The sequence below is a fragment of the Nyctereutes procyonoides genome, unplaced genomic scaffold (assembly GCF_905146905.1).
Source record: "Nyctereutes procyonoides isolate TBG_1078 unplaced genomic scaffold, NYPRO_anot_genome, whole genome shotgun sequence".
Taxonomy (NCBI): domain Eukaryota; kingdom Metazoa; phylum Chordata; class Mammalia; order Carnivora; family Canidae; genus Nyctereutes; species Nyctereutes procyonoides.
In genome coordinates this window covers 55,402,519-55,429,677 of record NW_026575052.1, presented here as the reverse complement: position 1 = coordinate 55,429,677, position 27,159 = coordinate 55,402,519, and the positions used below count along the sequence as shown (strand labels likewise).

At 53.2% G+C, this 27,159-nt stretch overlaps 1 protein-coding gene across 14 annotated transcripts in view; it reads left to right on the top strand.

The window, feature by feature from the left end:
* Positions 1 to 14,460, top strand: part of ASB13 (ankyrin repeat and SOCS box containing 13) — a 37,582-nt gene extending 23,122 nt beyond the window's left edge. For 4 of the 14 annotated variants that reach the window (XM_055331155.1, XM_055331154.1, XM_055331150.1 and 1 more), the window contains 3 exons: positions 2,553 to 9,488; positions 10,228 to 11,183; positions 11,668 to 14,460. In XM_055331155.1, coding sequence (XP_055187130.1) covers positions 10,961 to 11,183; positions 11,668 to 12,794 — 1,350 coding nt within the window. In that variant the 5' untranslated portion in view covers positions 2,553 to 9,488; positions 10,228 to 10,960 and the 3' untranslated portion in view covers positions 12,795 to 14,460. Of the gene's footprint in view, positions 1 to 890; positions 1,631 to 2,552; positions 9,489 to 10,227; positions 11,184 to 11,667 lie in introns of those variants that run through there. The other 10 variants (XM_055331145.1, XM_055331151.1, XM_055331149.1 and 7 more) reach the window with 10 other exon arrangements.
* Positions 14,461 to 27,159: the final 12,699 nt, after the last annotated feature.

Genomic DNA, 27,159 nt, shown 5'->3' with positions numbered 1-27,159 from the left:
CTTTACAACCACCCATCTACCCAGCTAACCAGCCATCCCTTCTTCCACCCATACCTTCACCCTTTTTTCCTTTCTTTTTGTTTATTAATTTAATTTAATTTTTAAAAAGATTTTATTTATTCATGAGAAACATACACACACACACACGCAGAGAGAGAGAGAGAGAGAGAGAGAGAGAGAGGGAGGTAGAGACACAGGCAGAAGGAGAAGCAGGCTCCATGCAGGGAGCCTGATGTGGGACTCGATCCAGGGTCTCCAGGATCACGCCCTGGGCCAAAGGCAGGTGCTCAACCGCTGAGCTACCCAGCCGTCCCTGTTTATTAATTTTAAAACAGTTATTCTATTTGAAGTTCTCTGCTGGTCACTAAGGATTAAACAAAGGTCCTTGAAGACCAACCTTGGCCCTGAAGGATTTCAAAGACCATTTCTCAGGGGCAGACACAAGACCAGGTGCTGTGCCTAGAAATGTAGTGGTTAGGGCGTGTGCCCCAAACAGGACAGAAGAGCTAACTGCTCTTGGCAGAGGGGAGAAGAGAGATGCCCCGGACTCAGTTCTCAGGTCTTGGGTTAATAAATGCAATTGCATTCATTTTTATATTCCTGGTGCTGTGTAGTTTACAAAGCTTTATCTTTTTAAGATTTTATTTATTGATTAGAGAGAGAGAGAAAAAATGGGCAGGGGAGCAGAGGGAGAGGGAGAAGCAGGCCTCCCTTTAAGCAGGGAGCCCAATGTGTCGCTCAATCCCAGGACCCTGCGATCATGACCTGAGCTGAAGGCAGATGCTTAACTGAACCACCCAGACACTCCTACAAAGCTTTATAAAATGTTCATAATTGGCAGTATTTTTCTGGAGTGAGAGATTCATTTGTGTTGTGCCTTTTCTCCCAAGCACAGAAACCAGAGAATGAAGATCAATCCTGTGGAATTTTACATGAGTAGAGAGTTTACTATTATCCCTTCTTGTGTTTATGGTTTCCAAGACCTGGCGAGACTTTTCTAGAAGGCCAGACCGGGCATGCAAGGGAGCCTGTGGGAATCTACACCTTGCAGAACACGTTATGGGTCTTTTGAAAAAATAATAAACTGAGGCATAAAAGAGAAATCCATCGCAAGCTACTTTAAAAGTGTTTCTTTTGGGGTGGGGGTCAGAGGGGTCCCTTGCTTCTTTATTTTTTTTTTAAAGATTTTATTTATTCACGAGAGACAGAGAGAGAGAGGCAAAGACACAGGCAGAGGGAGAAGCAGGCTCCATGCAGGGAGCCCGATGTGGGACTCCATCCTGGGTCTGCAGGGATCAGGCCCTGGACTGAAGGTGGCGCTAAACCGCTGAGCCACCCGGGCTGCCTGGTCCCTTGCTTCTTTAAAAAAAAGTGTAAAATTACATTCGAGGAACATAGCAAATATATGCTTTAGTCCCGTGTAGGAGACAACTGGAAATAGAAGGGTAGTGACAGGAGAGCGAAGGGGTGAGGCCCAGTGGAAGGCGAGGGAAGGGAGAGGGCCGGCGAGCAGCTGGCGGGGACACTGGGCACGCTGGTCGGGATCGCCAAGTTAGTCAGCTGCCCTGGTGGGTCATCTGCGGGGAGGCATCCGGAGCTCTCTAGGGATGGGGCTTTCCACTCAGAACAGGCTGACGGTCGGTGCAGCTGTGGAGGAAGATGGCAGTGGTCAGAGCCATGCCACCTGTCCGGCTGCCATCAAACCCCAGTCCCCACATCTGTCTCTTCCCACTCAGCTCTTTCACCAACTAGCAGATCTGGGAGCTGCGGAGGGTCAGACCATGCCCACGGAGAACTCCATATGGCCCTACAGCAGGCAGCATAGTGGCGAAGACTCAATAAAGCCAAACGTCATCTCTGATAACAAGGAAACCGTGACCCAAGACGGGGGCCTTTGGTTCTTTTTATTTATTTATTTATTTTATTTATTCATAAGAGACACAGAGAGGCAGAGACCCAGGTAGAGGGAGAAGCAGGCTCCCTGTGGGGAGCCCGATGTGGGATTCGATCCCAGGACCCCGGGATCATGCCCTGAGCCGAAGGCAGATGCTCAACCGCTGAGCCACCGAGGTGTCCCTGGTTCTTATTTTGAGCACATTTATTCAGAAACAAATAGTACAGGTTCCTAGGTCAGCAGCCTACAACCATGTATTCCTTCTCATTCTAGAAACATTTCCTTGATCTCCTTGATTGCGTATGATGGTCAGGACATTCTGCAGGGCTCTGTCCAGGTCATGGAATAAAACCCAGAGTAAGGCAGCCAGCTGACTGCAAACACAGGGCTCTGCTCGGGGCTGCAAGAATACTCGGGGACGAGTGGCCATGTCCCGCTCAGAAGTACAACGGAGTCCAAAGGGTGGATGGTCAAGAAACAGGACTGCGTCTACTCAAGGCTAAACAACAAAATATGATTTCCAAGCTAGGCTGCTGATCTCTACCGAATGCGAGACTAAGCAGGAAGAGGCAGAGGAAGTGAGAGGAAGGCACCCTGGGGACTTGGAAGGGTTTTAGAAGTTTGTAACCTGGGGCGGTTTTCCTTCTCCCCATCCTAGGTGCGCCTCTGGAGCTACTGTGCATCACCAGCAAGGCCAGTTTGAGCTGACAATCGGGGAGAGAAAGAGAGATTTTTAAAAGTTTCTAGAGCTATTGGGCAAAAGTCAGATGAGAAGCAACAGGATGTTGGAAATCTGGCCCAGCACAGCTGAGTTACCATCACAGTAAGGTTCAGGGGGCAGGGGCACCCGGGGGCTCAGCGGTGGAACACCTGCCTTCAGCCCAGGCCGTGACCCTGGGGTCCTGGGATCGAGTCCTGCATCGGTCCCCCTGCAGGGAGCCTGCTTCTCCCTCTGCCTGGGTCTCTGCTTCTCTCTCTGTCTCTCATGAATAAATAAACAAAATCTTTAAAAGAGAGAGAGAGAGAGGAGGGAGGGACCAGGTGAGGAGGACACAGCGTCTGCCCACAGGAACAGAGCTCTTACCTCGAGCCCAGGCCCTCGGACTTTCAGCTTCCGGAGCCATATGGTGAGACCCCGGGGTGCATGCTGCATGTGTTGCAGACGCCCCCGTCTGCGGTCTCCTATCAGAGCCACCCGAGCTGAGACGCTGCCCTGCAGCAGGTGGTTCTGGAAGTTGCTGATTCCTGCTGGATATCTGTGGCTCTGGGCCTCGAATGTGCATCTCGCTGTAATGGGCACCCCCTCCCCCGCAGACACCCCGGTTAACATGGGAGGGGACTGCTGGACTGGAAGGTGCATCTCGCTGTAACGGCACCCCCCCCACACACACAGACACCCCAGTTAACATGGTGGGGACTCCTGGACTGGAAGGTGCATCTCGCTATAATGCCCCCCCACCCACTGCAGACCCTGTGCCCCTCTCTGCGCCCCTCTTGGAATTTCCTGATGAGCTTGTGACGCCTCCCAAGCCCGAGGACGGCCCCACCCTCCCTCCTGTCGTCCTGCACCTGGCCGGGCTCAGGGAGCCAGCTGTGCCGTCGGGGCTGTGTGTCCCCGCCAGGGCGCCAGGGTGCTGGGAGCGAGGCGGTCCAGCTGTGATCCTGGCCCCGAGTGAGGAGCCTGGGCGTCTGGGCTGCTCCCTGCTCTCCTGTGCAGGCGGCCCCAATACGGCGGTTCTGGAGGCCCCGCTAGGGCAACACAGGGGGCTGCCTCACAGCAGCGCTGGGAATCTGGGGTATGGATTTTAGTTGCAAGCCTGGGGGGGACAGCTGGAGGAGTCCCCGCCCTGGGCTTGTCCACTGGACAGGGAGTAGGCCGTCCATGAAGATCTCCGGAACCTGCTGGACGTAAATAGCCTTCCGGCCCACAGGTTGGTCAACACCAGCTTGGCTGCCACAGGTACCTTTGGCTTTCTGACCTTCGAGCCGTTAGTGTCCAGGATGTCCTGGCCTATGACCCGCCTGCAGAGCCTTGTCCATGAGCCACAGTCAGCAGAAACCAGAGACAGGGCAGGGTGGCTTGGGCAGCAGGGACCAGTCCCGCCACGCTGGGTGGCCAGCGATGGGTCACCCCCAGAGGACCACAGAGTAGGCCATCTCGTGATTTTTCTGGAACCTTTAACCTCTTAGAAATTATTTATTCTCAAAATTCCAGTATAGTGAACGGGCAGTGCTGTATTAGTTCCAGGTGTATAATACACTGAGTCAACAATCCTGCATGTAACTCAGTGCTCTTCACAATCCGTGTATTGGTACTGCCCTTGGCCTATTTGCCCCGTCCCCTGACCCGCCTCCCCTCTGGTGACCAGCAGTGAGTTTTCTGTAGTTAAGAGTCTGATTTTTTTTATCTTTTTTCTTTGTTTTCTTTCCTAAATTCCATATCGGAGTAAAATCATACAGTTTTTGTCTTTGACTGGCTTATTTCACTTAGCGTAATACCCCCTAGATCCATCCATGTTGCTGCTAATGGAAAGATCTCGTTCTTTTTCATGGCTGAGTAATATTCCGTGGTGTATAGGTACCACATCTTTTTTTTTTTTTTTTTTTAGGTACCGCATCTTAATGCATTTATTTACTGGTGGGCATTTGGGCTGCTTCCCTAATTTGGCCATTTTAACTATTGCCCCAGTAAACAGGGGCGCATGTATCTTTTAAAATTAGTATTTTCGTTTTCTTTGGGTCAATACTTAGTAGTGGAATTACTGGATCATACAGTAATTCTACTTTTAACTTTTTGAATAATTTTGTCTTCCACAGTGGCTGCACCAGTTTGCATTCCCACCAATCCAAGGGTTCCTTTTTCTCTGCATCTTTACCAACAGTTGTTGCTTCTTTCTCTTTCTTTCTTTCTTTCTTTCTTTCTTTCTTTCTTTCTTTCTTTCTTCTTTCTTTCCTTTCCTTTTTTTTTTTTAATTCTGATCATTCTGGTAGGTGTGAGGTGATATTTCACTGTAGTTGTGATGTGCATTTCCCTGATGATGAGTGATGTGGAGCATCTTTTCACATGTCTGTTGGCCATCTGTGTGTCTTCTCTGGAGAAATGTTTGTTCATGTCTTCTGCCCATTTTTAAATTGGATTATTTCGTTTTTTTTTTTTTTGATGTTGAGTTGTGTAAATTCTTGTTTTTTTTTTTTTTTTTTTGATGTTGAGTTGTGTAAGTTCTTTATATATTTTGGGTATTAACTCCTTATCAGATGTGTCATTTGCAAATATCTTCTCCCATTTGGTAAGTTGTCTTTTGGTTTTGTTGATGGTTTTCTTCACTGTGCAGAAGCTTTTTATTCTGGTATAATCCTAATAGTTTAATTTTGCTTTTGTTTTGTTTTGTGAATTTTGTTTGCCATAGAAGACATACCTCGAAAAACTCTTCTGTGGCTAATGTCAAAGAAATGACTGCCTGTGTTCTCTTCTATGAATTTTATGGTTTCAGGCCTCACATTTAGGTCCTTAATCCATTTTATTTTTGTGCATGGTGTAAGAAAGTGGTCCAGTTTCATTTTTTGGCATGTGGCTGTCCAGTATTCCCAACACCTTTGTTGAGGACATTTACTTATTTCTGGACTCTCTATTCTATTGATGTGTCTATGTCTATTTTTGTGCCAGACCATACTGTTTCCATGACTATAGCTTAGTCATATATCTTGAAATCCAGGATTGTGATGTCTCCAGGTTTATTCTTTTTCAGGACTCCTTTGGCTATTCAGGGTCTTTTCTGGTTCCATACACATTTTTGCATTATTTGCTCTAGTTCTGTGAAAAATGCTGCTGGTATTTTGATGGGGATGACATTTTTTAAAAAGATTTATTTATTTATGATAGACATAGAGAGAGAGAGAGGCAGAGACACAGGAGGAGGGAGAAGCAGGCTCCATGCAGGGGGCCTGAGGCGGGACTCGATCCCGGGACTCCAGGATTGCGCCCTGGGCCAAAGGCAGGCGCCAAACCCCTGAGCCACCCAGGGATCCCCAGGGATGGCATTAAATATACAGATTGCTTTGGGTAGTAGGGACATTTTAACGATACTCGTTCTCCCAAATCATGAGCATAGAGTATCTTTCCATTTGTATCTTTTTTGACTTCTTTCATCATTGTTTTACAGTTTTCAGGGTACAGGTCTTTTACTTTCTTGATTTGCTCCTGGGCATTTTATTATTTTTGGTACAATTGTCAATGTGATTGTTTTCTTAATTTCTCTTTCTGCTGCTTCATTAGTAGCGCACAGAAATGCAACACATTTTGGTATATTGATTTTTGTCTCTTTAAGCTCTCATTTCTTGAGCCCGTACTATGTGTCCTAAAAGCTCTATCAGCAGAGGCAAGGTTCTGAGAGGGTAAACCGTTTTCCCGAGATTATGTTCTAGGGAAGAGATGGCATGTGGAGATGGACCCGGATGTATCTGGCTTCTAGTCTCTTCTTACTGCTTTGTCACTTGTGGAGATGCCTTGGGTGTCCCACAGTCCATCTGCCTGTCTCTGAGTTTTCTTCTCTAAAGGCTAAATGTCTCCCTGCCCCTCACCTCTGTGTCCAAGGACTTCACCTTTCTGGTCTGACCACGTTCCCTCAGTTGTGTCCTTTGTCTCAGAGAACAAATGAACCAGTCAATTTGTTGCCAATGAATGAGAATGGGCTACTCATGTTCCTTACCTCTGGAAATAGCATTTTACCTTAATAAGAGCTTTCTGGAGGCATGAGGCCATCAGGCCCATTAACATCATGGCTGCTGTGAGCCCTACACACTTTTGCTCTCATGGTCTCCCCCTCCATGAAGAGAAATCTAAAAACCACTTTTTAACCACTGTATTGGTACAAAGGTGAATTTAATCCAGGCAGGATTCATTATTATATTGAAGAAACCTCCCCCCTTGTAAGTAGGGCCAGCCCTAATCCAGAGGCAGCCCATCCAGGCGCCTTCCTGAAATTTTAGCAACTAAAAGCATTCTGTTTACAATAAGAAAACCATTCCCCCCACACCCTGATTGGAATGTCCCTGAATAGGTTCATGTTGACTCTCTGTGAAATCAACCTGGATGCTATGCGACTCCCGCGGTTCTTTTGTCTTTAGGCGGTTTCTTTCCTTTTGCCTTTAAAGATCCCAGTAATTGCTAATCGGGGCTCTTTTCCTCCTCGGAGGTGGAGAGCCCGTTTGGGCAAACGTTCAATAAACCCTCTTGCTAATTGCATCTGCATGTCTGGGGTCTGAGTCTCTGGGGCATCCACTGGGACACGTTGGCACCCGTGAGCCAGGGTCCAACATTTGGGGGCTCGTCCGGGATCTGAGACGCCCCAGACTCAATCCTAAGACCGGTAGGAGGTAAGACCGAGCTCGCTAAATGTCATATCTGTCTCGTCCGTTTGTCTGACTGGCCGGGTCTGTTTTGTGCCGGGTCTGTATTGTGCTTGCAGGACGCTGTACTCTGTATTCTGTATTTGGACCAGCGGGGGAGGCAGACGTGCCCGAGACCCCTGGTCCCCCTCCGGAGTCGGACTCCGGAGTGGTCTGGAAGAGGAACGGAGCCCCGGCACTCCCTCCTCTTCGGGGAGGGTCGTGGTTCGCGACCGCTCCCATCTGAATCTGCCGCGCCAGTCCTGTCGTTCGTGTGCGTCTGTTCGTTCCGTGTTTTTCTTCCTTTCCTGTCCTCCTCCTCACCGCTCACCTCTTCTCTACACCCCCGGGGCAGACTGTAACCACCCCTTTAAGCCTCACTCTAGATCACTGGAAAGAAGTCGCCGGCCGGGCACACAATCTTTCGGTCGAAGTCACAAGACGAAGATGGGTCACCTTCTGCTCCTCAGAGTGGCCGGCTTTCAACGTCGGGTGGCCCAGGAACGGAACTTTTAATATTGACATTATCTTGCAGGTGAAGGCCCTGGTCTTGCAGCCAGGACCCAATGGACACCTCGACCAGCCGACCTGGGATGACTGCCAACAGCTCCTGCAGACTCTCCTCACCACGGAGGAGACACAGCGCGTCTACCTCGAAGCTCAGAAAAACGGCCCCGGGGGCGGATGGGAGGCCGACCCAGCTGCCTAATGAGATTGAGGATGTTTTCCCCTTGGTTCGCCCGACCTGGGACTACGACACTGTTGCTGGTAGGGAGCGGCTCCGTCTCTATCGCCAGGTACTCCTAGCAGGTCTCAAAGGGGCAGGGCGTCGCCCCACCAATTTGGCAAAGGTACGTGCTATAGTGCAGGGAAAGGATGAGACGCCGGCAGGTTTTCTGGAGAGGTTAATAGAAGGCTATACTGGCCACCGTAGTACAGGGCTCAGGGCAGAGTAAGTCAGGACAGAGTAGGGACCTGGGAGACAAAAGAGGACCACGGGTTGAACGAGACCAGTGTGCCTACTGCAAGGAAAAAGGACATTGGGTTAAAGATTGCCAAAGGAAGGGCCAAACGCAGGGACCTAAAAAGAAGCCCATTCCTGTTTTGTCCCTAGAAGATGAAGATTAGGGGTGTCAGGGCCAGGAACCCCCCCTCCCGAGCCTCGGATAACCCTTAAAGTGGGGGGACAGCCGGTGACCTTCCTGGTCGATACGGGGGCTCAACATTCAGTTTTAACTGAGGCAAAAGGACCCTTGAGCTCTAAAACGTCTTGGGTTCAGGGGGCAACTGGAGGCAAGTTATATCGATGGACAACCGAACGGAAGGTCCACCTGAGCACTGGGCAAGTAACGCATTCCTTCTTACTGGTCCCAGACTGCCCTTACCCTCTCCTAGGCAGAGACCTTCTTTCAAAAGTAGGGGCCCAGATACATTTTCAGCAAAAAGGGGCCACTATTACTGGCGCGGGAGGGCAGCCCCTCCAGGTACTGACCTTGCGCCTAGAGGATGAACACCACACGGCTGCACGAGGACTCTCCACCGTCCGTGCAGCCCCTAGATTCTGAATGGCTCACTAACTACCCTCAGGCCTGGGTGGAAACGGCCGGAATGGGACTAGCTGTAAACCAGCCACCCATAATTATAAATTTAAAACCCTCGGCCACCCCCATATCGATCCGGCAACATTCAATGAGCAAAGAGGCCAAAGAAGGCATTCGGCCACATATACAGAGACTATTACAATTGGGCATTTTAATACCTTGCCAGTCGCCCTGGAATACTCCTCTATTACCCGTAAAAAAACCTGGCACAGGAGATTACCGGCCGGTACAAGATTTATGAGAGGTTAACTGGAGGACAGAGGACATACATCCCACGGTGCCGAATCCCTACAACTTGCTCAGCACCTTACCCCCAAGCCATGTCTGGTATACGGTGTTAGATCTAAAAGATGCATTCTTTTGCCTAAGGTTAAGCTCTCAAAGCCAGCCTATTTTTGCCTTTGAATGGAAAGATCCTGAGACAGGATTCTCAGGACAACTCACTTGGACAAGGCTGCCACAGGGATTCAAAAACTCCCCCACTTTGTTCGATGAAGCCTTGCATCGGGATTTGGCAGATTTCCGAGTTGGCCATCCGGACCTCGTCCTCCTGCAGTACGTGGATGATTTGCTCCTGGCGGCTAGGACAGAACAGGATTGTGTAAAAGGTATGGGGGCCCTCTTGAGAGGCTGGGAGAACTGGGGTATAGGGCCTCCGCCAAAAAGGCCCAAATAGGCCAGAGACAAGTGACCTATCTGGGATATCTCCTGGAAGGAGGCCAGAGGTGGCTGACGGAGAGCCGCAAAAAGGCTGTAGCCCTGATCCCAGCACCCACTAATGCCAAAGGACTACGAGAGTTCCTCGGCAGTGCTGGGTTCTGCCGCCTCTGGATACCCGGGTTTGCGGAGATGGCGGCTCCCCTATATCCTCTCACGAAATCCAACACCCCCTACCACTGGGGAAAGGAGCAGCAATTGGCTTTTGACAAAATAAAAAGGGCCTTATTGACCGCCCCTGCCCTGAGCCTCCCAGATGTAACCAAGCCTTTTACGCTATATGTTGATGAACATAATGGAATAGCCAAAGGGGTCCTAACTCAAAAACTGGGACCCTGGAAGAGGCCCGTGGCATACTTTTCAAAAAAATTAGACAGCGTGGCTGCAGGATGGCCCCCATGTCTCCGAATAATAGCGGCTGTGGCAGTCCGGTAAAAGACTCAGACAAGTTGACTTTCGGCCAACCCCTCACTGTGGTGGCCCCCCACGCCGTAGAGACAGTCATCCGCCAGCCCCCTGATCGATGGCTCTCAAACGCCCGGGTCACCCATTATCAGGCCATGTTACTGAATTCTGAGCGGATACGGTTTGGAACGGCTACATCTCTAAACCCGGCCACCTTGCTTCCAGAAACCGAGTCCCCCTCCCTAGTAATGCATGATTGCCACCAGATCCTAGCTGAAGTCCATGGCACCAGAGGGGACTTGACGGACCAGCCTTTGCCAGATGCTGAAGCAACCTGGTACACCGATGGGAGTAGCTTTCTACGAAATGGTGAGCGTAAAGCCGGGGCAGCCGTGGTAGATGGGAAAGCTGTCATTTGGGCCAGTGCCTTAGAGCCTGGGACTTCAGCTCAAAGGGCAGAGCTTATAGCCCTAACTCAGGCCCTAAGAAAGGCTAAGGACAAAAAGGTCAACATTTATACCGACAGCAGATATGCTTTTGCAACTGCCCATGTTCATGGAGAAATATACCGTAGAAGGGGTCTCCTAACCTCAGCAGGTAAAAACATCAAAAACAGAGAAGAAATACAAGATCTTCTCTATTCCCTCTTTCTGCCGAGAAAACTGAGTATAATTCACTGTCCTGGGCATCAGCGAGGCAATGACCCAGTAGCAGAGGGGAACAGGATGGCCGATGAGACAGCACGGGCCGCTGCACTAGGCCCACAGGCCCTCTCCCTACAAGTACCAGAGGCTGTCTGGACACCGGGGCAACTCTCTCTCGAGTACTCAGACAGCGACCTAGATATCGTCCAGCAAATAGGGGCAAAATATGACGAGCAAATGAAGGTCTGGAAACACCAAGGGAAGACTGTCCTGCCCCAGAAAAGGGCCAAAGAACTGGTGACTCACCTCCACCGATGGACTCACCTCGGACACAAAAAAAATTAAAAGCACTCCTCCGGAGAGAAGGTCAGACCTATTACATTCCCAAACTCCCCTCCCTGATCCAACAGGTAACCGACGCTTGTGTACCTTGTGCTAAGGTAAATACCAAACACCTCAAGATGCCTGAGGGAACCAGGATGAGGGGAGAAAGACCCGGAACTAATTGGGAAGTAGACTTCACCGAAATCAAGCCAGGTAAATATGGTAACAAGTACCTCCTAGTGTTTATAGATACCTTTTCAGGCTGGACAGAAGCTTTCCCCACCAAGCGAGAAGCCGCCCAGGTGGTTGTCAAGAAAATCCTGGAAGAAATTTTCCCCCGGTTTGGACTGCCCAAGGTAATAGGGTCGGACAACGGCCCCGCCTTCGTCTCCCAGGTAAGTCAGTTGGTGGCCAGATTACTGGGGATAAATTGGAAATTACATTGTGCATACAGACCCCGAGCTCAGGTCAGGTAGAAAGAATGAATAGAACAATTAAAGAGACCCTAACTAAATTGACATTGGAGACTGGCACTAGAGACTGGGTCCAACTCCTCCCTATGGTTCTGTTCCGAGTCCGGAACACTCCCGCGCGCCATGGGCTAACTCCTTACGAGATTCTCTATGGAGGTCCCCCACCAGTAACGGACTTACTAGATTCTGCTCTTGACCCTCTTGCTAACACTCCCGGTTTACAGGACAGGCTAAAGGCGCTCCAGATTATCCAGCACCAGATCTGGAAACCCCTTGCGGCTGTCTACCGCCCCGGAGACACAACCGGCCCACACCCGTTCCAGATCGGGACTCCGTCTACGTCAGGAGACATCAGTCCAGGACGCTTGAGCCCCGCTGGAAGGGCCCATATACTGTCCTACTGACCACCCCAACCGCCTTAAAGGTAGACGGCATTGCTGCTTGGGTCCACGCCTCACACGTCCAGCGCGCCCCATCAACGAGCACCGCTGACGCCAGCCAGGACGGACCGGACGAGCCGCTCCAATGGAAGCTCCACCACACCCAAAACCCGCTCAAGAAGACTTCCAAAAATTGTTCAATGACAGTTGTTATATTCCTACCTCTCCTAGCGCTCTTCACCTCCGCCAAAGGTGACCCTCATGCCCTCAAAAGGTTAACCTGGCAGGTACTAACGTCTGGGGGTGAGGAGGTCTGGTCTATAACTAAGACCGCCCCCGTGGGAACCTGGTGGCCTAACCTATATCCTGACCTATGCAAGCTAACCATAGGGGCCCCTAGCCCATGGGACCTAGAGGGATACTTCGACACCTCTAGAGCCCCTAACCAAGAAAGCCCTCCAGGGCGACTGGGAGTAGACCCATGGGGAGGCTGTGGCACGCCTGAAAGAAGGGCCATGCTAAGCACTCTTCCCTTTTATGTCTGTCCCGGGCACCACAGAGATCGCAGGCTAAATCCCACCTGTGGAGGAGGGGAATACTTCTATTGTAAAAATTGGGGGTGCGAAACTACGGGGGATACAGAATGGAGGCCCTCCTCCTCCTGGGATTATATCACTGTCAAGGCTAACTATACTCACCCGACATTTAGCAAATGGAAAACCCTTAATTATGGGCCCTGCCAAGGGTGGTGTCATCCCCTACGGATATCCTTCACGGAGCCCGGAAAAAGGGCTACTTACTGGGCCAATGGATATACGTGGGGACTCAGGTTATACAAAGAAAGAACAGATGATGGTTTTATATTCAGAATTAAACTAAAAATAGAATCCCCAGACCCCGTGGCGATCGGGCCTAACTCGGTCCTCCTCGGGGAACAAAGAGCTCCTGCTAAACTACCAGCCCCGCCCTAGCCGCAGGGAGTGCCGCACCCACTAACTTCGCGGTCACTCCAACCCCTCGGTCGTCACCCGAGACGGGACAACGACTGTTTAATCTTATCATAGGGGCATTCCTGGCCCTTAATCGAACCAGCCCCGATGTAACTAAATCCTGCTGGCTCTGCCTTGCATCCCCCCCCCCTTATTATGAGGGAATTGCTACTTCAGGGACCTATAATAACATCACTAGCACTCAGGGATGCACACCCGACTCCCAACCACAATTCACCCTTACAGAAGTTTCAGGACAGGGAACCTGCATAGGAACACCCCCCCGGGGCTACCAGAGACTCTGCAACACTACCACCCCGATTTTGGGGACTGATTCTTACCTGGAGCCCCAGCCGGGAACTTGGTGGGCATGCAACAAAGGCCTCCCCCCTGTGTGTCGGCTAAGGTTCTAAATAGCTCAAACGACTTCTGTGTCATGGTGCAGATCATACCCAGGGTGTTCTATCACCCTGCTGAAACTCTAGAAAATCAGTATGATAAACATCCCACCCGTTTTCGGCGCGAACCTGTCTCCCTAACCTTAGCCGTTATGTTGGGACTAGGGGTCGCTGCTGGGGTGGGTACTGGCGCAGCTGCTCTGATCCAGGGCTCACGACGACGTTCTATAGAACTCCAAACAGCTGTAGATGAGGATCTACGGACACTAGAGCAGTCCGTTTCTAAGCTAGAACAGTCCCTCACCTCACTTTCAGAAGTAGCACTTCACAACAGGAGAGGCTTGGATTGACTATTCCTGAAAGAGGGAGGACTGTGTGCGGCCCTGGGAGAGGAATGCTGTTTCTATGCAGACCATTCTGGAGTCATCAGAGACTCCATGGCCAAACTCAGGGAAAGGTTAAATAAAAGACAAAGGGACCGGGAGGCCCAGCAGGGCTGGTTTGAAAGCTGGTTTGAAATCAGTGTCCCTGGTTGACCACCCTAATCTCTACCATTCTGGGCCCTCTAGTTATCCTGCTCCTGCTGCTAACTTTCGGCCCCTGCGTCCTCTACCGGCTGCTCCAGTTCATCCGAGAAAGATTGTCTATTACCCAAGCTCTGGTATTAACTCAGCAATGTCGGGCCCTCCAAACTGAAGAAATAAATGTTCCCTAAGATTTTAAGGTTAAAATCAGCCCAAACAAGAGGAGGGAATGAAGAAACCTCCCCCCTTGTAAGTAGGGCCAGCCCTAATCCAGAGGCAGCCCATTCAGGCGCCTTCCTGAAATTTTAGCAACTAAAAGCATTCTGTTTACAATAAGAAAACCAGGGATCCCTGGGTGCGCAGCGGCTTGGCGCCTGCCTTTGGCCCAGGGCGTGATCCTGGAGACCCGGGATAGAATCCCACGTTGGGCCTCCAGTGTATGGAGCCTGCTTCTCCCTCTGCTGTGTCTCTGCCTCTCTCTCTCTGTGACTATCATAAATAAATAAAAATTTAAAAAAAAAATAAGAAAACCATTCCCCCCACACCCTGATTGGAATGTCCCTGAATAGGTTCTTGTTGACCCTGTGTGAAATCAACCTGGATGCTATGCGACTCCCGCGTGTCTTTAGGCGGTTTCTTTCCTTTTGCCTTTAAAAGATCCCTGTAATTGCTAATCGGGGCTCTTTTCCTCCTCGGAGGCAGAGAGCCCGTTTGTGCAACATTCAATAAACCCTCTTGCTAATTGCATCTGCATGTCTGGGGTCTGAGTCTCTGGGGCGTCCACCGGGACACGTTGGCACCCCTGAGCCAGGGTCCAGCAATATATTCATATTTCCTTCTCATTTCTAAAGATCTTAAATTAAATGTATTGTGGGCCCCGAGGTACTGTCCCCACTGTGCCTAGAGACAAGGTGGCCCTGAACGTCTTCACCCTTGATAATGAGCAGGAATTTAATCACTGGGATGGGTGGCTGAGGAGCCGCTCTGGGGGAGGTGGCTGTTCTGGGGTTCAGTAAGTGTTGAGGACAGAACCAAAGGGGAGGTTTTGGAGATCTAACGTCACTTATATGCTCCTGTAAGCTGGGGTCCTACACATGACCTCAGCTTTCATAAATGAGCCAAGGGTTCACCCCAAAATACTGGTCAGCCACTGGTAGGGCACACGTTTATCTCCTGAGGCTCATCCTCGTCCACTAGCTTCACTGGCCAGTGCCCCACGGGGTGAAGGGTTGCTGGATGGTGACAGCCAAGTGGCCCTTGCAGCCTGGGTCCCCAGCCTGGCGTCTTAGCATTTGGCCACATGGGGGCACCAATGAGCCGGCCTGCTGCCCCCTTTGCCCAGGCAGAGTGGTGCTCGGGGAATCTGAGTCTCAGGGAGTCCGTCTGGCCCCAGAGGCCTTGCGGGGGGGGGGGGGGGGGGGGGGGGGGTTGCCCCGCTGCCCGAAGCCTGGCCCACAGCAGGGCCCTCCCCCTGCCACCCTCAGTAACCTCCAGGACTCTGGAGACACTGAAGGCGACTCAGTTCCAGGAAAACACTGATAGAGAGGTAGAGTGGATGGCCACCTCCCCTGTCACTGTTGGGGTCTAGGGAAGGGATGTCACCTCCCTGGCGCCTCGGGCTCCTTACTGAAACCCTCAGAGTGGACTAGAAGGATCCGAGGCCACTTCTGTTCTCAGATTGTGATTCTGCCGGAAGCACAGCAGGGCCGGAGTGGCTACTTCGCACACCACAGGGAGCCAGCGAGCGGGTGTCCTGTTGCTACTTGGCCGTTATCATGGAAGGGTGACCTTAGGCAAGTCACTTTTCCTCTATGCTTCTCACTTGCCTCCTCCGTAAGAGAGAGGCCTTTCAGTGGTGTGTCCTGGAGCCCACGCGGCCTTGGCCTTCTCCTGCCTCCTGCCCAGAGGGTGGCTGAGACAGGGCTGGCTGGTGTGGCTCAGAGGAACGGGGCTGGCTGGATGCAGGCCATGTGAGGCTGGAAACTAGAACCTTCCACCTTCCTGGTGCCCGGGTTTGGGGGTCCAGAGCCAAGCCCTGGTGACAAATTCCACGGTCCCATCCAATGACCCATCTTCCTAAATATTTTTTTTAATTTTATTTATTTATGATAGTCACAGAGAGAGAGAGAGAGGCAGAGACACAGGCAGAGGGAGAAGCAGGCTCCATGCACCAGGAGCCTGACGTGGGATTCGATCCCGGGTCTCCAGGATCGCGCCCTGGGCCAAAGGCAGGCGCCAAACCACTGCGCCACCCAGGGATCCCCACGACCCATCTTCCAGCAAGAGCTCTCTCTTAGCTTTGCTCGGAGCCCATCCTGATGAGTAAGACCGGGCATGGCTTTCTAACTGAAGTGCCCCTATTGCACTGGCAACTCTCTTGGGTCCTAACATCCCCGTGTCTCCAGCACGTCCCTCCCCGCTGCTACAGTGAGTGGTGCAGAAGAATCAGCCAGGGTGCTCATTAAGAATCCCGAATCCCAGGCCCTGCTGCTGAGCCTGATGTCACAGGGCTGGGGGGGGGGCACCCGGAAACCACCCAGCTCCTCACCGCTGGCTGGGGGGGATAATGCCACAGAAATGTAGGAAGAGCAATTTTCATCTGCGGGGGCATTTTTCTTCTACCCTTTCTTTTTTTTTTTTTTTTTTTTTTTGGTTTTAAATCGTGTCTCAGCACCTTGGAATCCTGGCAAGGAGGATGTAAAAATGGCCTTTTTCAGAGCCAGCCTTTGCTGTCTCCTGTTTAGTCTGGGGCTGGGCTGGGGCCTGGGGTGCTGGTGGCGGCCGTGCACCACCCCATCGGATGGGGAGGTCTGCGTCCTGCCTGTCAGCTACCTCCGGCCGGGGATGCTCCAGAACACAGGCCTGAGCTACGCGTGGGGAGGGACACCCCGGCCCGTGCATCGACCCACTCACCTGGCTGAAACCACACCGCTCTCGGGGCACTGGGATGCTGCACCCCTCTGGCCCGCTGCCCCCACCCCTGCAGGTGCACCTGCTCGCCCGACGCCGGGACCCGCACCAGCCCTAAAAACATCACAGAACAAAGGGGGGAAAGGTAAAAAAACATACCTCAGCCTCAAAGCCCAGAATGGGGTTCACTCTTGCAGCACGTGCAGCAGTGCTGCACGGGCCGGGGTCCCGCAGGGCCGGGGTGAGAGGGGACCCCACCGGGATGCACGCCATGGAGGGACAGTTCCCAGGGGGATGATGAGCCGGGGGTCCGCGGGGCTGCCTCCCCAGGTGCGGGAGCTGTGGCACCCCAACCTGGCCCAGCCCCTCAGCCTCCCCTCCTTCTGACACAAGTGCCCTGCTGTCGCCCACCTTTCTAGGAGGCAGAGCGGCTGGCTTGCGCACACATGGGGCTGGGTGGTCCCGGCGGGAGAAGGGAGCTGGGCCACCAGCTGACCACAGGCTTGGAGTCCTGGACGGTGGGACCCCGACACTGCAGGCCCCTTCCTCTGCTGGAGCTGGAGCCTAGCAGACGGGGCCCTGGCTGCGCGCCGCAGGACCTTTGCACGGAAGAGCGGGAAGGGTTCATTCACTCACTCACGCATGCAGCGTTTGAGCATTTCAGGAGCACCTCCTCTGTTCCAGGCTCTTTCTTAGATTGGCAGGTGCAGACGAGGGGCTGGAAAGACACGGGCTCGGTGCTCCGGCGCTGGCATCAGCTCCGAGCTCCACCTCCGGGGCCGCAAGACCCTGAGCCAGCCCGCAGCTGTGGCCTTAGCCAGCTTGCAGCTGTGACAATCCACGTCAGCTGTGGCCTTGTTCCCGAGGGGAAGCGCGAATGCCTCCCGCAAGCTGCGGAGAAGAGCAGCTGTGCGTGTCTGCCGGAGCCAGCCCCAAGTCCTCTAATTCTGCTCCCCGGCCCCCCGGGAACTCAGCCTGCAGGACACCGCCACCCACGGTTTTCATCTCCCGCCCACTTTTGAGCACTAGACACTCGGGGAGGCTCAGGCCAGCACCTCACTGCTCCCTGCCTCTGAGATGAGAAGGGGGACCAGCCTCACTGAGTGTTGCCCCTGGGGCAGCCCTGCCCTGCTGCACCTGAACCTCCCAGGCCCTTGTCCTCATTGGGAACATGAGCGTAATTGTCGTTCTTACCTCCGTGGTTCCCGTAAGGCTCACTATTACTCAATTTTCATTTTCTTGTCGTCTTAGAATATACCAGGGGTGGGTTCCAGGTCCTTTCTTGCAAAATCCTTAGACTATCTTTATGGGAGAGGTGTTACTATGACTCCTTGCTTGCTAATGAGGGAACAGGGGCCCAGAGAAATTAAGGATCGAGCACGCAAACTCATGTTACCTGCTGCAGGTAGGTTTGGGATTCCAACCTGGATGTTGGACAGCAGAACTCAGACTTTCCATCCCCCCCCCAGCCTTACTGACATGTACTTGAAATATAATACCGTACACGGCGGTACGACCCGAGAACCCACACTGTGACCATTGCTTCCAGTGCGCAAGAGCCTCTGAGCCCCCTGCTTTTAGAGCACCTTGGCTTCACCCTCCAAGCAGAATGCTGAGTCCTGCCCCAGCCTTTGGGTGGTGAGGTGAGGTCACTGTGCTGCTACAGTTGCAGAAGGACTGCTGGCACCTGCCCCGCAGTGGGATGAGTATCTTGCACTGGAGCATGGCAATGGCACACTTGCTACTTTCAGAAGTGTTCCTTTTGGCTCCAGCCCTGTCCTGAGATGTCAAGGCTCCTTCTTGCCTTAAGGTCTCAGAGTCACTGGGTCTTCTTACGACATGTATCTGAGGGCCACTCTGGCCCCTATGAGTTGGCTGCACCTTCCGAGACTCCCTTGACACTCTGCCAGGAATCAGAACCCTTGGTCCTGAGAGCAAAGCCCAATCTCCTTAGCATGGTATTCAAGGTCCTGCTACCTGCCCCGACTTACCTACCTGTCCAGGCTTTCCCTTCCCGGCCATCTGCTGCCATCCTGCCCGGCAAAGCCAGCACTAGGAATCTTCCCTGGCTGTGTCCCCAGCCAGCCCAGCTCTTCTGTGGCAGGGCCTGGCCCTCCACCCACTTGAGAGCTGGTACCCCCTCTGCCCCAGGAGCCTCCTTCAGGTGGCGACTTGCACTTGAACATCTTCACGTGTGTGTGGGAAACTGGAAAGCCAACAGCACCAACCGTCTTGCAGGCGAGAGGATCCAACGTGAAAGATGCAAAGGGATTTTCCATCAATCCCTAAGAAAATCGACACAAGAATTCAGACTGGAGCCCAGTCCCATGGTGTCCTGGGTGGAGCTGTTTAGGGGGTGGGAGGGCCTCTTTCCCTGTGTCCACACCAGTGCACCGGGAAGGAGCCCACAGACGGCTGACCAAGGGTCCCCAGATCCCAAATGGCCGTACTCCCAGCCGGCAAGCATCTCCTACCAAGAAAACCTACCTTCTCCCCGCCTCCCCAGGATCCTATATCCAGATCGAGTGAGGGAATGCATAAAAATGAAAAAAACAAAATGAAACTTGTCCCCCAAATCCCAAGACACCCTTTATTTGAGTTTTCTGAAGGATTAAGTAACCGGGGGAGACCACACAATTTTAACCCCTGGCTCATGTGTGCAGACACACACCTGGTCCGGAGGGGAGAAACCCAACCATGAGAAGAACAGAGGGCAAGCAAATGGAAACTTGGCAAGAGTACACAGCCTGCTATTTGTGGCGGCAGCCAGACAAGGAAAGCCGAGAGGGTGTGAGCAGACATCGTTGGAAGGAGAAGCCTTTTCCAAGAAATTACAGAGGGATCTCCTTCCAAGGGGCTGCGGGCCTCTGCAGACATGATCTCATTGCGCCCTCCGCCCCGGCCTCCGGGGGTACCTGGGGGTCTCTGCCCAGTTCCAAGTCCAAAGAAAACTCAAACCACCCACTTCCCAAAAGAGGCCTGGATCCGAGATTTGCTCACCCACAGCGGAGGGACCACAGAATTCCCCCGGCCGCTGATATAGCAGAAGTTTCCTCAAGTTTCATGAGTCCTTGAAAACCCTGGAAATCTCTCAGGACAAAAAAAAAAAAAAAAAAAAAAAAAAAAGTCTGGGGTTGGGGGAAAGCAGTTATTTAAAGAAGAGAATTGTCTCATTCTGTGCCAAGGGGGGTAGACCGTCTCAACCTGCTTTGGAGGGAGAAGAGAGAACAGGACCCAGCACATTAGGTGGGGGTTCTCAGTAGAGACAGAGCCACTAGGACGTACAGGGATTTACAGAAAGAGATTATGGGGATCCCTGGGTGGCTCAGAGGTTTAGCACCTGCCTTCGGCCTGGGGCATGATCCTGGAGTCCTTGGATCGAATCCCACATCGGGCTCCTTGCATGGAGCCTGCTTCTCCTCTGTCTGTGTCTCTGCCTCTCTCTCTCTCTCTCTCTCTCTCTCAATCTCTCATAAATAAATAAATAAATAAATAAATAAATAAATAAATAAATAACATCTTTAAAATAAAAAAAAAGAGAGAGAGATTATGAAGAACTGGCTCTTGCCACTATGGAAGCTGAGAAATCCTAGAATCTGCCGGCTGCAAGCCAGAGGCCCAGGAGAGCAGATGGTTCTGTTCCAGTTCAAGTCCAAAGGCCGGAGAAGTAGGGAAGCAATGTCTGAAGGCAGGACTAGGTGGATGTCTCAGCTCAGAGACATTCCTGAGGATGTCTCTCTGAGACATTCTCCCTGAGGACCTTTTGCTCTATTCAGACCCTCAAGGTCAGACGATGCCCCCCCCCCACGCCTCACACTGGGGAGGGCTCCTCTCCTGGGTATCCACTCAGAAGCTAATCTCTTCCAGAGCTGCCCTCACAGACACACCAAAAAAGAACCAACCTGAGTTGGCCCAAAATCCACCATCGCCAGCAGCGTGGAGGGAGATGCGCGGCCCTGTGCTGTGGGTAGAGAACGTTCTGGGGACGTGAGCGCTTTGCTAGATGCTGGGGGATACAAGGGTGAGCCAGAGCCAGGCCTTGGGGGGCGGGGCAGATGCTGCATCGTGATGGGGAGCAGACCCGCACTGTGGGGAGTGCTAAACGAGGGTCACACGGTGTGTCAAGGAGAAATGTTTGGTGGTGGGCGCTCCAGCAAGGCCTCGAGGGGCCCTCTGTGGGGCGCCAAGTATGCACTAGCTCCCTAAGTGCTCTCAGCACGCCCTCTTGTTCAATGGCCGTAACCCCTGTGGCTGAAGGGCCGGGGAGCTTGGAAGCCCACCCCATTCCCAGCACTTAGCACAGGGCCAGGGGATGGAGGAAATGTTGGGGTTCAGAGCGAACAGTCCAGAAAGAATCTTAGAGATGTCTGCGGTGCTAAAGAGCTGGTTTTATTAAAGCACGAGGACAGGACCCACACGGGCAGAGAGAGCAGCACTGGGGTCATGAGGAGGGGCCCATTAGAGACTTTGAGGTTGGAGGTGGGGTCAGGAGAGCGTACGTCTCTGAGGGATTTGGAAGCAAGGTTTCCAGCTGCTGTTAGGAAAAGCCATTTATTACCGTCAAGTAAGGCCTGAGTCATGAGACCTTCAGATGTGATCAGCGGGCCATGTGCTTGGGAGATAATTGCTAACATATACCTTGGGGGGTAGAGATCCAGGAAGTTCCCAAAGGGATTTTCATATGTTAAAGAAGACTCACAGGGTCCCAGAGGTCAGGATAATGTTAAGTGAGGATTGCCTGTTGTCCTCAGCAAAGGATGGACATCCAGGCAGCTGAGTCCCTACAGGAAGGTCACCCTGCAAGGACATGTGAGTGCGCTGTAAGGAATAAAGATATTTAATTTTTTTCTTTTGCCTTTGAGACCCGCATCACCCAGCACTTTCCACGAGGTTCTTGAATTGAATGGTTGACAGTGATGTTCATCGTAGGAGGTCAGTTGAGATCGAAGCCATCGAAGAAAAGCAATTTATTGCCGTTTGCTGAGTGTAGGAACATAGGGATCAGAGCCAGGCCCCGAGGGCCCCAGGGGTTAGGAGCCTGGAAGGACAGCCCAGCCTGGACCCGGCCACCTTGGTGTCGCCTCGGACTCTGCAGGTACTGACTCCAGGATTGAGATAACGATAGATGTGACGGAGGCTTCTGGGAGGAGGAAATGAAGTAATATCTATATATATATATGTATATATACACACACACATGCTTAGCACAGGACTGGCCTGGAGAAATCACTCGAATTAAATCATATGAATTAAAAAACAAAATCATTAATTATTCAATGCTGGGTCCGGGAGAGCCTTCGACTCTTGCTTCATCTCCTGGGATACTGCTCACGCCCCTTTCTCTGGTGCTTCCTCTTCCTACAACCTGAGTGTAGGTTACAAAGTCTCCTCAGGTCCAGATGGGATCCTACCTAAGGTTTTTTAGCGCAGACATTCATGTTTTTGAGAGAAGTCAGGCCTATTTAGGTTGCCGATGGGGTTTACACTGGAGCCTGGGTAGACCGCGCTGCGTGTGCCTCCCTGAACCGCACTGGGATAAGTGAGCACGGACTTTTAGGGACTCAGGTTATCGAAACAGTTGGAAAAATAATAAGGATATTAGGGCTAAAGTCTAAAAAAAATTGTCGACTTCATTAAGATTCTGCATCTTGGGGCACCTGGGGGGCTCAGCGGTTGAGCATCTGCCTTTGGCTCAGGGTGTGACCCCGGGGTCTTGGGATCGAATCCTGCATCGGGTCCCGCATCAGGTTTCCTACAGGGAGCCTGCTTCTCCCTCTGCCTGTGTCTCTGCCTCTCTCTCTGTGTCTCTCATGAATAGATAAATAAAATCTGTTAAAAAAAAAAAAAAAAAGATCCTGCATCTTATGTTGGGTTATTGTAGGAGAGGACAGATGGAATCTGAGCCCTGGCTGTGAGATCCCAGCAGTTCATCCTATAGGGTGTGAAGAAAGCGGAAGGCTGACCCGAGGCAACCAGAGGCCATCCTGGAGCCCCGCTGGGTGGACCACGTCCCATGCAGAGTGTCCGTAGTGGCCTGTCCTTGCTCCCCGGGCAGGCCACGAGCGGGAGGGCAGGGATACCCACATTTGAGACTGTTGGTATTTTCCTGTGTGGCGGCCTCTCGTTTCCCTTTGCTGTTGACCTAAAGGCACTCAAGGAGCCCTACGAGCAGCGGGGGCCACGGGGACCCCTTCAGCTGCCCAGGGCCTGAGGCTGCAGTGCAGGTGGAGGTGGTGCACACCCCACGGAGAGGAAGAGCAGGGGTTCTCAGCCCCCTTTTCCAAGGCCCAGGGTTTATTTTGGCTCCGGGCAGCAGGCCCTCCTGGGGAGAGAGGAACCTCATGGAGCGAGGCCATCGGGGAGGCATCTGAAAACCACAGGCTTAGTAAGGAGAGGCTGCAAAGCGAGCCTGCCCAGAATACTGAGCTGGGGGTGGGCCGGGCATGGTGGACTCGGGACCATTCCAGGCCCATCAGGGGTTGTGTGCAGAACTGAACACACCCGGATTCCTAGTTCCTGGCAGACAAGGATTTCCTGAGAATTATTCCACAAAACGATCCCACAGTTTTAGCTAAAGGGCCCTCATCAGGTGTCCCCGCCCTCCCCCCATAAGCACAAGCAGCAGCTTGGAGGCTGGAGGATTGGCACGTGGTTAACGAGGCTTCCCGAAGGCCACAGGAGGTTTCCATCTGCCTCGCCAGCCCCACTCGGGCTCCCGGGCTTGTGAGCCCAAGCACCCCATGGCCCCAGCTCCAGCCCCCGGGGGACCCCGCCTAGCTCTCCGATCTGATCTGCTGGAGCTGCGCAGCCATCAGCTCCAGCTGCAAAGCCTCCCGGAGCCTGGAGCTCAGCTGGTCTGAGGGCGGAGAGAACCCGAGGTCGCACTCTCCTGGGCCAGCGCTGTCAACCCGTCCTTGGAAACGTGCCTCTTGTGTCCTTCTGCCTGCAGGGAGGTGACGGGGTGGCTGCAGGTGTCAGGCCGCGTCCCAGTCCTGAAGAAGCACCTTCCCCGTGCTTGGCTGACCAGGCCTCCTAATCACCTGGTCACACAGGTTGGGCTGTGGGCCCTTAGGACCCTAAGTGGGTCACTTCTAAGATGTCCCCACCATCCCCTCCCATCAAACAAAGCAAACAAAAACCCTTCCAACTGCCCAGACCTTCCTGCTTGGGGAAAGTCTGTCTGGAGGAACAGAGAAGCCACCGGATTCAAGGGTCTTCTCTCTGCTTCCCGATTATACCTGTCATCCCACGGCATGGTTGGGCCAGTGAGCTTCGATGAGGAGCTGACAGAAATTCCAGGACTAAGTAGGCCTGGGTTCAGAAGCTCCTCCAGGCGTCACCTCGTTGCTTCTACATTTTCTGCACGAAGGAGGTGGACCTTTCCAGGCTAACCCTGGCTCAGTTTCCCCACCTTGAGGTCTGGTTGTGTAGGACCACCCACACAGAGGCTCTTGGGCCTCCGAGGACGGGTGTTGTGGGGTTGGGGAAAGGAGCCACAGACTTGACGGTCACAGGGCACGTCTCTTGGGCATTGCCGACACCTCGTGCACAGCCTTGCTGTCAGGTTTCCGGGCAAGACCCGAAGCACAGAAGACTTTCCTCGTGGAACCATTGACCTGCACAAAGTCGTCAAGGATTTGGCTTTTCCTTTTCGCCTTGATGGACATTTGAGGCGATCTGACACAGGCCTTACTGCTGGCTGGCCTCAGTTTGTCCCTTAGGAGCAAGGATGTGGCCTTATCTGTCCTGGTGTCCTGGGGCCCAAAGCACAAAAGGTAGCACAGAGCAGGTCCCGACGGGCCGTGCGCTCCGGGGGTGGCTGGGGACACGGAGTTGCTTGTGCCTCACACCTTCGCTGCCTCCTTCTAGGAAGTGGCATCGGACACGCACCCAGAGACATGCACACGGTGCGTACATGTCACACATGCGTGTGGACTGGGCACGCCAGCAAGACAGCGGCTACCACGGGCCATGCCCATCCATGGCTCCTTTCGCTCCCTGTCCCAGCAGAGCCAGACGGGGGGCTGGGCCTGCTGAGACGCCTCCAGTCTTCGTGGGGCCCAAGCGACTGGGGCGCCAAGACTCTGGCCACTTGGTGGCTCCTGCTCTGTGGAACACACATGGGTTGGGTTTTTTTGTTTGTTTGTTTTTTATTTATTCATGAGACACACAGAGAGAGAGGCAGAGACCCAGGCAGAGGGAGAAGCAGGCTCCACGCAGGGAGCTCGATGCAGGACTCGATCCCAGGACCCCAGGGTCACGCCCTGAGCCGAAGGCAGACGCTCCACCACTGAGCCCCCAGGCGCCCCTGCGGAGCACACATGGAGAACACGCGAGTCCACGAACCTTTGCATCAGGTGTGTGCCCCGTGGAGACCGAGCACAGCCCGAGGACCCAGGGGGCTCAAGCAGCCTTGTTCTTTCCTGCTCCTTTCTGATCACGCGCAAGCACTTCGGGGCGAATCTGGGTCACCACTCAGAGGATGGGGCGCCCCTTTGCCGGTAGAGCCCTCACTCTGCCCTGGCCAGGGTCTCGGGCCCGGGGGTCTGTGTGGACAGAGGAGGAGACCGAGCCAGGCTCTAAATGCAGAGCAGGGGTGCATCCTGCCGTCAGGAGGCTCTCCAGAATGGTGAGTGGCCTGGACCCGGGGTCCGCGGTCATCCAGACAGTACCCAGACGGACGGACTATGGCCAGGCCCTGCCGCCACCCAGGATGGACGTGGGCAAGAAGTTGGGCTGGGTTTCTGCTCGGGGCCCTGGATTTTGCCCTCCTTAGACAGGACCTGCCAGCCTGGCCACGTTCCCTTCTCAACCCGTCCACAGAGCTGCACGCACAGCTGCCCAGAAGAAAACCGAGACTCCGGACACACGGACTGAGCTCTGTGTCCACCTCCGAGCCATCGTGACCAGAGAGATCGGCCGGAGCTTGGGGCTGTGTCCGGCCTATGCACATGCTGGACGTGGGCAGGATGGTCCCATGTCCACGATGGCGTAAGACTGAGAAAACTGCGTGTAAGATCAACAAGGCCAAGGAGTGGCTTGCGTGGGGGGCGTGGATGGGGATCCTGTGTGAGCATGGGGATGCTGAGGCCCTACCTCCTGCCTGGCTCCCAGATGCTGGGTTTCTTCTGGGCATGAAAGCACTGGCTCTAGCAAGAGGGCTGGCATTTGAGAAACAGCAGGCAGGGGGCCCTTCTCTGAAAAAAACAAACAAACAAACAAACAAAAAAAAAAACCCACTTACTCTTTGCAAAGGGGGAATGGTGGTTCTAGAAGGATCTCCTCCTGGAGTTTGGCTTGAGTTCCTGAGATTATGTCTTGTGTATGGAGGGAAAAAAAGGAGAGGGATACAGGAAGCAGGTCCCCTTCTGCACACCTGTCCTGGGAGAGCCTGCCTAGCGAGGTCCGGCGTGTCTGGCTTGAGGGATTGGGATCATTCACCCCCACCTTGCACACACCTCTACCTCCTTCTTGGCTCGATGGCAGTTTAAAATTAGCCTTTTGCATAACACTGGAGACCCGGTTCTCTGCAGCCACAGGGGCGGTGAAAACCTCCTGTGTGCCTCGGTTTCCCCAGGCAAGAAGCAGAGGTGAGTCAGCAGGAAGCCGTGAGAGAGGCTGCTGGTTACCAGCCCTCACCTCGCGGACCAAGCTGAGTACATATTTCCTCAGAACTGGGTATCACGCTTTCTGTTTCTTTTATGGCAGAAAGTCCGGAAAGGCCCCTGCCCACCCAGTTGGTGATGACATGTGACCTCTCCATTCTCTGCTTCCTGGAGGCAGGAAACCACAGGCGGCACTTTGCTTTGCTCCGCGTGCAGGCGCACACCGTTTCCTCTGCTGGAAAACACATTAATCCGTGCAGTGAGGGGAAGGTGCCCCCAGTTCTCGCTGAGCCCCGGGGCTGCGCGCTGGTGGCTGCTTTCACGGGGTGACCTGCGGGTCACAGAGCGGCCCCTGCAAGGCACTGGTTCAGTGGACCTCAAGTCTCCCACCTGTTACACCTGCTGGTGGGACCCGGCTGACCCCGGGCTTGGGGCTGGCTATCGGACCCCTGAGGAAACCTTGCTAAAGGGGGGCTGGAAGCCAAAACAGGATAATCCAGGAGGACCTGAATGAGACCCTGGTGACCTAGGAGGGACCCTCGAGGTCATTGGATTCCCTCCTTTGAGCTAATATAGAAGGATATTGAGGCCTAGGGAGCGGACAAGATTTACCCCCAAATTAAAGGCTAGAAAGGGATGGATTTAGAACTTGAACCTGGACCCATTGCCTCCTGATCTCCATCCCCGGGCTTGTGATCACAAAGGCATCGTGTACCTGGATACATGTAATGTTTTAAAGAATTTTTTTAAAAAGATTTATTTTTATTTATTTATGATAGACATAGAGAGCAAGAGAGAGGGGCAGAGACACAGGCAGAGGGAGAAGCAGGCTTCATGCTGGGAGCCCGACATGGGACTCGATCCCAGGACTCCAGGATCACGCCCTGGGCCAAAGGCAGGCGTGAAACCA